The sequence below is a fragment of the Zingiber officinale genome, chromosome 1B (assembly GCF_018446385.1).
Source record: "Zingiber officinale cultivar Zhangliang chromosome 1B, Zo_v1.1, whole genome shotgun sequence".
Lineage (NCBI taxonomy): Eukaryota > Viridiplantae > Streptophyta > Magnoliopsida > Zingiberales > Zingiberaceae > Zingiber > Zingiber officinale.
The window spans coordinates 121,637,535-121,648,312 of record NC_055986.1 but is presented as its reverse complement, the minus strand read 5'-3'; the positions used below and the strand labels follow the sequence as shown (position 1 = coordinate 121,648,312).

Genomic DNA, 10,778 nt, shown 5'->3' with positions numbered 1-10,778 from the left:
TACTAGCATTAATTTCTCCCAAAGAGAAAATGAGTATTCATTAATTTTACTCACGGTTAATGATCCTGTTGAGAATGTGCAAAACTAATCCTGGATAGGCCTAAAGCGTCAGAAGCTTATCCTGATAACTCAGCTGATCGACCTTAATTGTGTTAGAGTAAGCCGATCGAAGTCAAACATGATCTTACTCAAAACCGATCCACCTCAAATAATAGGGGTGGACATGGGGTCAGATTGGATCGGCTCTTGATCAAAATTTAATCTAACCTAAGTTTCTTCACAAGGGAAATTGTCGTGGCATATCCGAAAGATAGTAGATTTGATTAATTGTCGATGATTTTTAAGTCTTCTTTGTACCTTTCCTTTCATCTCCGTTCCACTCTGATCTAAATCAGGTCAACTCCTCATAAAAGTCGTCGCCATAATTAATTTATTATCGCTAGGTTCACATGCGTTCTCCACTTTATTAATTTGCATGCCTGGCTCCGGAATTTCTATCCGTCAAGTAAGATTCTCTCGCCAAGCACAGAAGAGTAGAGGCTGCAGAATCAGGCGATGGATTCCATTCCGCCGCCACGAAACGACGGCGACAAGCCGGACGACGGTTTTGTGTCTGTCAACGTCGCGGAACTCGTCGCCGCAGCGGACCGTCCTCCAGCAACTCCAAGAGTAAGTTTTGGCTTCTCTGTTTAATTCTTTCCGCTTCTTTTTATGCTTTATTCTCCAAAATATTTGGATGCAATTAGCTAATCAACTTGGGACACTTCTTTGGTCTCTGCTTAATTGAAGTCTATGATAAAGAGCCTGTCGAGGAAAGGAGGTCCACCAAGAAGCGGTGGCGTCGGAGGAGAAGCAGTCGCCGTCGCCCCTGAAGGTGAGTCATCGTTCTCGTTCCTCGATTACTTTCATCGCTCGACCTTAGAAATAAGTCGCTTCGCGGTTTTGATTGCGATATGTTTGATATGTACATGGGTGTATTTAAGAATTTTTACGATTTATATTTTGGAATTCATCGATAAAAATTGACGTCTTTGTCGAGCCTCAGAAGGGTCCAGCGCGAAGGATAAGCCGCTCTACGTAGCCGTCGAAAGGGAGGCCGATGCCGCGGCCGCCGTAAACAGACACAGACGAGCTGCCACCGTGCGGCGGCCGGCTGCATGGCGTGATCCCAGAAGAGTGCTTTTGGTCTTCGCTTCCTTGTATGCTGTTTTCTTCTTCGCTTTATTATTATGCATCGTATTTTCTACTTTTTCAATTGATCGACTCGATAATTTTAGTTTAGAAGCTTCACAAGGACTCGACCGAGAAATCATAATGGCCTAGTTCATCATTATGAAGTCTCGTTTTAAATTTGATTAAATGGATTATGCTCTGTCATTATGATTCCTACACTACTTGAACAATTAGTAAACAATTTGAATTAAAATCAACTTAATAAATTAAAACAAAACGAATCATTTTAAATTGGGGAGTGGCGGTGTTAGGTGTCTGTTCTCGGTAGTTGGGCGGAGCCCGTTTCGGATCTTTCCGATCACACGGCTATGGATGATGACGATGGTTTTGAGCCATTTGATTCAATGATCACATTAGAAAATCCCAAGTTAACCATTCAGATGTTCAATACCTAGTGCTTATACTCAGTTTGTTAGAAATTTCTTCTTATTTCATCATTAGAAGAGAAGACCCCTCTATCTTTTGCTAGTCGTCCAAGGTTTGATCGTGCCACTGACATTTTTTATTCAACCATCACATGAGGGGCTGCATATTTGCAGCCTAAGTATTAAATTAATTCTTGCCTCGCAACTCAAAAAGCCAATCTCATGTGGATTTCCAAATTCTTGTTTAAATTATATCTATGAATACACCTATTGCCTAAGCATCCATAATTTTAATTGATAGATCATCGTGCCATCCATACACTAAGATATACCCCTACCATTTGCCTTTGGTGTAAGATCAAATTAGTTGCCATTAGATGAGAATGTGAGCAGTAATCACTCGGAAACTGCTGCAGGTCTTGCATGGGGACGCTGATACTCCTCTACTTCACTCTCACGATGAGCAGGATGAACGCCGGCACCAGCGCCGACGAGGACGATCCCAGGTGACGCGCCCTCAGGATTCCACACCACCATTCGCGGCACACTTCACCACTCCAAAAGTTTCCCTTTTTCTTTCTTTTTGGCGGATAAAGAATAAACACAGAAAACATGTGTGATATTATTCCACTAGTTGCTTGCGGACCCGCGAGGAGTGGGCGTCTCCCGCGAGATAAGGAAAGAGCATGTAGGGTTTGCAGACAGGAGATTACCTGAACGTGTAAGCAAGATACATAAAAAGGTGTGAACTTAAAGAGGCATGTGCCATGTGTTGAATTCAGTTGTATGTCAATTGAATTGCCTACTCAATTTGTTATGTTTCGGTGAGTGATTTAAATTCGCGGTTGGTGCTTCCCGATTCCCTACTAATCTACTGGTTAATATTGGGGAGATAAAAAGAAAACTGAGGACAATGTGGAAGTGTGTCTTCTGTATTTATTTATTTATTTTTTATTTGTTTATCATTTAGTATGATCTTATTTGAAATGAGAGAAGATGAGACATTAGATAGATGCATCTAGTACTGACCGTGAGAATATTCTGAGCTAGAAGAAAATTGTAAGTACGTTTGATTGATTTTGATACGATTAATCAAGTTAAGTTAGACTCTATGATTTAATGTTTTATATCTAAGAGTGCAGGGACTTAGGAATACAAGAAATCGAGCGGAAAATGTCACTAACGAGAATGATTATACGGGAAGCGAGTCGAAGTGCTCAGATTATCCGAGGGATGAGGTACTATGGAAGAGTACATCGGCGGACGAGAAGGCCGCACACGACACTTTTGAGGGCGAGAAGCCGGGGAGAAGTCTGCTTGAAGAGAAGACTAGAGTTGGGTTCGAGTGATCTCAACTCTGGATGGCTAGAAGATCACTCAAGCGACTGGACAAGTTAACTTGAGTTTGTTAGGGTCGATTTGTAGCTAGAGGGAGGGGGGGGTGAATAGCTCGTCACGCTTTGTTTGCTTGCTTCGGTGTTGTTGATTTGCAGCGGAATAACCTTGAAACAAGACTCACAATACTAACACTAGGATTTACTTATTATCCACCTCAAGAAGAGGTGACTAATCCAAGGATCCACACATGACACGCTCTCCACTATGAAAAATACTAGGCATGAGGAGTTCCAATAGGTCACGATTGACCGAATGTTGGAATTGGGGACCCTTGAGCTTGAGTTAAGCAAGTCAAGGGTGGTCAATCGATCAGTCGATCGATTGGGAGAGTGCTATGATAAATAACAGCTCAATCGATCGGCCAATCGATTGGGAGCCTAAATCGCGAGCACAGAAGCTTCCCCAATCGATCAACCGATCAATTGGGCACCGCTAATCGATCACGATCGATTGGGGGTTCAAAAACTCATGTGACGCGAGGAAGGCTGAATCGATCGACCTATCGATTCAGGCTTTTCCAGCAAGAGCACAGAGGCACTCTAAATCGATCGTCCGATCGATTCAAGACTCCCCAATCGATTGGGATATGACCATTGCACAGGTAGCGAGTGATGGACGGTTGTGATGGCACGGATCTCACGTGCCAATCGATTGGGAGCAAGCCTAATCGATTGGGAGCTCTAGGAGCGTCGAGTATAAAGCTGTGGCGAGCTTTCTTCTCCGGAGCGCTTACACGGTCCTTCACTACTACTCACCGCCAAACTGAGAACTTGAAAGAGAAGTGTTGTTGTACTTTCGAAAGGGTCCAAAGGTGTCTTCATCAACAAGGTCAAGCAAGAAGAGGGTTTTTCATTTTCATTCTTGTTTTTCTTCTTCGTGTGTTGTATCTTGTTGTGTGATTCTTGTACGAGGTTTTTCCACCTCTGGTAGTTACCGAGGAGTGTTTTTCATAGTGGAGAGTGTGTCGTGTGTGGATCCTTGGATTAGTCACCTCTTCTTGAGGTGGATACCAAGTAAATCCTTCGTGTTAGCGTTATAAGTGTGTTTCATGGTTTATTCCGCTGCATATCATCATCACGAAGCAAGACAACGAAGCACGTCGAGCTGTTCACCCTCCTCTAGCTACAAATCGATTCCAACAAGTGGTTTCAGAGTGAGGTTGCTCTTCACCGGAATCATCTCCGGAAAGGACAACGAGCTAGAGGGAGAAGAAGTTGAAGCAAGCTCAACAAAGTCAAAGACTTTATCAAAGGCTCAACTTCAAATGGAATTCCAAGATGGACTTGGATATGACACAAGGGTGCCTCCACCATTCACAATTACAAGTTTTGTTTCTTGGAAATCGGGAATTAAAAATTTCTTCATGACGGAATAGAGAAATGGTTTACTCTCATGGAAGGCTTTGAAGCTCCAAAGAATTCGAAAGACAAAATTCTCAAGAAAAGCAAATGGAACAAGGAGCAAATTCAAAGGCGTGAAGCGAATGACAAGATAACCAAAGTATTGGTTAGTCTATTGCCAAGCATAATCATTTCCAAAATTAGAGAATACAAGGATGCAAATGAACTATGGAGCAAATTGGCCAAGCTTCATGAAGAACCATCCACTACACCAAATCAAGAGAAATTCAAAGCGGACGACTCATTGGAGCAAAACCAAGATGAAGAGGACTCCGAAGTTGAGAGATGCTCAACTTCTAAAGAAGAAGTCCAAGAAACTTCCTCCACAAAGGAGTGCAACTAAAAGGGCAAAGAGGGAGCATACTCTTTGTTTCATGTGCAAGAGGATGAAGACAAAGAGGCCTCCATCTCTAGGATTGAGGGAGAGTGTCATTCAGTGACATCGAAGCAAGAAGAATTTTCTACCTCCAAGTCAAATGAAGAAGAAGATGGTGCCACCTCCACAAATAAAAAAAATTAAATGGAGGATCATGTGCCACCTCTACAAGTAAAGAAGGTATAACTATTTCAATTTCAAATAATAAAAATCACATTATATGCTTTGAGTGTAAGGAAAAAGGGCACTACAAGAGTAAGTATCCTAAATTAGCCAAGAAGAAGGGCTAAGTGGTACTTAAGGCTAAGGAGAAGGCCAAGGAGGTCAACCACGTGAGAAAGAAGAGGAAGGAACACATTGTGTGTTTCTTGTGTCATCAAAAAGGACATTACTGGAATCAATGTCTTAAAGGGAAGAAACTGGCCAAAGTCAAGGGAGGAAGCTCAACTCAAGGGGGAGCTCTCAAGAACAAATCCAAAGTATCATTTATTGAGCCTATTCCTTTAAGTAGTGATAAAAAGTATGCTAGGAATAGTTTATATCATTTCAATTCTATTTATCATGAAAATAGGAAGCATGATAGAGCTAAAGACAAATATGTAGCATATCATGCTAAGACTACCACACCTAGGGTTAGAAAGGTAGATAACAAATTAGGCAATAACTCTAAGAATTTTAGATTAAAGCCTAAGAAAAGGAAAAAATCAAGGATTTAATGAAAAATCAAAATTTGAAGACTTATGGAAAGAAAATCAAGTCTTAAGGTTAAGACTTGATAAATTAGAGAAAGCCCTTAAAAATTGGCAAATGAAAAATAAGGGTCCAAAAATAAAACCTAGGTTTAGATAAACAAGAGTCATCCTATGGTAATAAAGGTTTGGGATACAAACCTAAAGCTAAGAAGGATGTAGCTTCATACCATAGGATTCCAAATAGTCATGGAACCAACCCTAGGTCCAAGGGTCAAGTCAAAGATACAAGGAAAGTTATCCCTAGAAGTATTTTTACCAAGACCAACGTGACTAAGACTTCTAAGAAGTCAAAGAAAGTCACCAAGAAGGTCACAAGGGAAACAATCCCTAGAGTTGACCTAAGTGAGTCAAGTGTGACTAAGGCTTCTAAGAAGGTCACTAGGAAGGTATCTAGGGAAGTCATCCCTAGTGAGTACCTAGAATATCCAAGGAGCACAAATAGGTTCTGGGTTCCTAAGAGCATATTCTTTACGCCCTAGATGGGTTAGAGAGTGTCAACTCTAAATAGGTAGGATGGTTAACCCAATCTTGATAAAGTTGGCATTTGGAGGCATTTTCAAGGTTTTTGTTAACATTTGGAAATGAAAAGGATTAATCAGTTACTCTTTGGAAGAGTAAAATGTGCCAAAATTTGAATAATTACACTTGATTTAAATTGACACAACCAACTAAGAGTAAAAGAAATGTCAAGTTGGGTTTTGACATTTTTATGAGAAAATATGGGCAATTAAGGATTAGATTTTAATTTAGCTAAGGATTAAGGATACTTAGATAAATTATCTAGATATATTTTATTTATGCTAAACTACCATGCTTTGATTGCTTATCATATGCCATGACATCATATTTTACATTCATGCTTATTATGGAAAATAAATAAAAATACCATGTCATGTCATACATACATCATGTAGCAATAGTATATTTTCTTTAGAAAATTATTCTTTTTTATATATGCCATAACTCATCATGCATCATTTTAAATTCTGTATAATTAAGGACAATGACATTTACTAACAAGTGTCATCCTAGGTGGATGTACATGAATTAAAATACCTAGATAGATATGCATGATCCCTAGTTTAGGGCTAAACCAAAATCTACATCTCACAAGAACTATAAGGTGACTTGTATGTGTTTTAGTGCACATTAGATACAAGTGAGATGTTAGGATGATGAACAAAACTCAAGATGTTGGTTTAGTGCATCTATTTGAGTTTTGATTTCATCAAAACACATAGTTATGTATACTCCAATCATTGGGAAAGCTAATGTACAAGTCATGGCATTGAGCCCAAAGAACATGGTTGAAAATTATTTTTGAAAATAATTTTAAATATACTTTGGTGAAGGCTATCTTTTGATAGTAACATCATTGAAAAGTTAGACACAAACTAGAAGAAAATATTAAAATTTTCAAGAGTTTTCAAGTTTATGTCAATCTTTGAAATTAAGGTGTATTTTATTAGAAAACTATTTTTCCATGATAGTATATACCCTAAATAATGTCTACTAGAAGTTTCATAGTTTTTAGAATTTTATCGAATGTTTAGGGAATTTCTGAATTTCAGCTGAAATTCACTTTCAGGAAATCAGACCTTCAATCGATCACCCAATCTATTGGAGTGTCTTAATAATCGATTGAGATAGGTTTCCCGTGAGTAGAAGCTCACTGAATTGATCAGCCGATCGATTCATTCCTACCTGGATCGATTCAGGTACTTTCTCCACGAACAGAAGCTCACGGAATCGATCAGTCGATCGATTGAAAGAAGTGGCAATCGATTCAGTCCCACCCCAATCAATTGAGAAGGATGATTTTGGCTGGAAAAGTCTGATTTCAGCACTTTAAGTCATTTTTAGTCTCTTTAACCACTCCTAACCCCTTGGAATATATTTATATACATTTAAGGGTTGTTTTCATGATGAAAACAAGGAGAAATCGTTAAGGAACACTACATTGAAGTTTAGGATGAGGTTGGTTTCAATATTGAATCTTTTAAACCTCAAAACTTCAAGTTTTGGGTTTCCTAATGGTTTAGGGATTCCAAGTCATTGTTAGTGCAATGAAAGAAGTTTGGAGCATGTCTTTAGAAAGAGTTACTCTTTAAAAACATGAAAATTAATTTTTTAAACACCATGGAAGGTGGTTAACCTTAGTTAGAGTTAATACTCAAGGTTGAGCATTGAAAAATAATGGAGAGTGGATATCTTCATTGTTGAGTTGTGGATGCTCTAGGATGAAAATTATGAAGTGGATCAATGCTCAAGGGTGAGTATTGGATACAATGAAGGGTATGAGACTTTCATTGTTGGAATGATGAATGATCTGGGATGAGCATTGTGAAATGGTTAATGTTCAAGGGTGAGCATTGAAGATAATGAAGGGTATGAGACCTTCATTGTCGTGTTATGAACAACATGTGAGGTTGTGAACAACGTTAAGTAACTCTTCAGGGGAGAGTTTTTTATGTGTACCAAAAGGGGAGAATGTAGGGTTTAAGTTAGAACTTCATTACCTAAAGAGGGAGTTTGTCCTCTGTTGACGTTCCGCAAGTGTACAGAAATGTCGTAAGTAATAATAAAAGATATCGTATCCATAGGGACTGGAATAACCACTAAAGATTTATCGACGCGAATTAGCTAAACAACTTATCAATTGGTTTTTAGAAACTAAGTGCAACTAATGAAAAGCAAATATAGAAATAAAAGAAATAGAAACAAGAATAAGGGCTATGATAAATGGATGTTCTAAGAGTTTTGATTTCTTTGTAAGGTTAATCAATGTAAATGATCTATCAAATCTTATTCCTCAACTACCCATCATTTGTAGAAGGTTGTCGGTTCTCTCTTGCAATAAACAACTGGCCTAGAACTGAAATCTATACCTAAATGTGATCAATTAGGAATGAATCTATGTTATCCTTACACGGGCTTGCCTGTCACGTGCGTCCCTCAGATAATCAACATAAGAATTCATCACTCCTCAACCGCATCAAGATATAAAATATGAACGTATACAATCTATCCTACCCCCTTGAATAACCCTATTTCACCCTCAAGATCATCCCTCAAACGTCCTTACACGGGCTTGTCTGTCACGAACGCCCCTCGAAAAATTGGATGAGAGATTATCTCTACAAGATCCACAAGGTATTCAAACATTCAATCAAGAATGGGAATTAGGTCCAAATCACAACAATCCATACAAGATTGAATAGGTACAAACAGGATAAAATCATAGAAATAGGAAATTGGCAAATCCACAAGAGTTTTACATCAATTCAACTTACAAATACTCCCTCCATCCTAGAACAAAGAGATATAATCCATAGAACGAGGAAGGAAAATTGAAAAGAAGAAGATTACAAGCATTCTTGATCCCCAAATCCAAGAAATGAGAGAAAGAAAGCTTATCTACGATGAAGAACGGTCTTCGGATCTAATCCTCGATTCCGGAGTCGATACGTTGAAGAATCTGCCCTTGAATCGCCAGAAAATCCCTCCAAGATGGAGAGGAATCGCACAAATCTTACTCTCCCCCCAAAAGGGAGAAGATCCCCTTTCAAATCATGAAGAATGCTTTATATAAAAGAGGGGTTTGGGCGTCATACGACCCCGAGACACGGCCGTGTGAAGCTCACATGGCCTGTGCTACTCCCCTCTCTGCTCAACTCACACGGCCGTGTGTGAAACACGACCGTGGCATGCTCTGCCACTGCTCCCCTTGCACAGCCGTGTAGATCTACACGGCCTGCCCTGCCTCCGACTCTGGAACTCTTTCACGGCCGTGTCTGGGACACGGCCAGGGCTTCCTTAGCCTCTAGAAATGTTGCACGACCGTGTAGATCTACACGACCGTGTACTGCTTCAGCTCTGGAGGGCTTGCACGGCCGTGTGGTGTACACGGCCTAGCTCCTGTTGGCTTCAAAACTTGGCATGACCGTGTGATGCTCACACGACCATGGCCACTTCCTCCTCTGCTGCAACCACATGGGTGGTGATCACCTCACGGCCTGGGTAACCCCCCATGTCAGGGTCGTGTGGCACTCAAGTCTCTTCCTTCATCCATTGTAATTTTTGCCTCGGACATTAATTCTTCTCCAAAATCGACTCCTGTGTACAAAAAATGCACAAAAACAGATCTCCGAACAAAAAGAGTAAATATGCTAAAAGCAAAGCTGGAAGTACTAAAATGCATAGATAAAGCATGTGCAAAATATGTGAATTGCGTCAAAACATGCTAAACAAGAGTATACAATCTACGCACATCACACCCCCAAACTTAAACTTTTGCTTGTCCTCAAGCAAAAATGTTGCAATCTAAATTCATATGTTCTACAACACACTCATATCCCTAATGCATCTTCTTAACTCTATCAAAAAGTTTCATTAACAAGCATGATCATGGAAAACAAGTCAAGAATGACTCAAGCATAAGTATCTTGTGCACAGTGCAATAAGTAACTCAAAACCCTTCAAGTTTCAATCTTTGTCCTAGTCAAGTCGTCATCAAATTTGAGTTCCTAATGTCTCCAGTAATAGGCACGTAACCGATGATAGACACTTACATGTCACACACTTGGTTCATATTTCTCAATCAACCCAAGGTCTCAAAGGCGTGCTTAATCTCAAGAGAAACTAAGCAGTCATTTTCCCAGTAACCTAACTCGGTCTCAAAGGGGTGACTTGCTAGATTTCACTCACGATAACTATTTTTTATATCCCTTATTCATTTTTTTTTCATTTTTTTCCACGCTTTTTTTTTCATAAGTATTTGCATTGTGTAAATCTTATTCACAAATGTACTTTTAGCACAAATGTTGTGATATTTTGAGTTTTTCAAATGAGCTTACATGATTTGAGTCACATCCAGTAACCAAAATGAAGTTTGAGAAATCATCATGGAAACCAAGTACTAAATAAACAAGATGAATCATGATTATTTCAATGATATCAACAATCCAAGCTCAAGTATAGTGAAATGAAGGTAAGATCCTTAAGGTCAAGCCAAAACTAAAACCTATCTCCATATGATACTTAGCTTATATCATGCTACCCAAGATAGAGAAAAAAAAATACACTAAGCATACTACTAGCATCATTTGCAACATCATGAATCAAGATAATGAACGTGCTAACATTTTCACTTGAAGACAAGAAAGCATATAAGTGAAGTTTGATGTTCTTAATATGTATGCCACAAGATTTTTCAAAAGACCATCAAGTGACTATCAAAAACAAACCAAGCAAA

The 10,778-nt window shown here is 39.3% G+C and overlaps 1 protein-coding gene across 2 annotated transcripts; it reads left to right on the top strand.

Annotated features, from left to right (window-relative positions):
- The first annotated feature begins 263 nt into the window (after positions 1-263).
- Positions 264-2,415, top strand: LOC121992849. Of its 2 annotated transcripts, none has more exons than XM_042547563.1 (4): positions 264-669; positions 790-874; positions 1,049-1,199; positions 2,015-2,415. In XM_042547563.1, exons 1-4 carry the CDS (start codon positions 556-558, stop codon positions 2,106-2,108), a joined length of 444 nt encoding a protein of 147 aa, XP_042403497.1. In that variant the 5' UTR covers positions 264-555; the 3' UTR covers positions 2,109-2,415. The 2 variants fall into 2 exon arrangements, with proteins under 2 accessions (XP_042403497.1, XP_042403419.1); XM_042547485.1 differs by having other exon boundaries at positions 270-669; positions 1,046-1,199.
- The last annotated feature ends 8,363 nt before the right edge of the window (positions 2,416-10,778 follow it).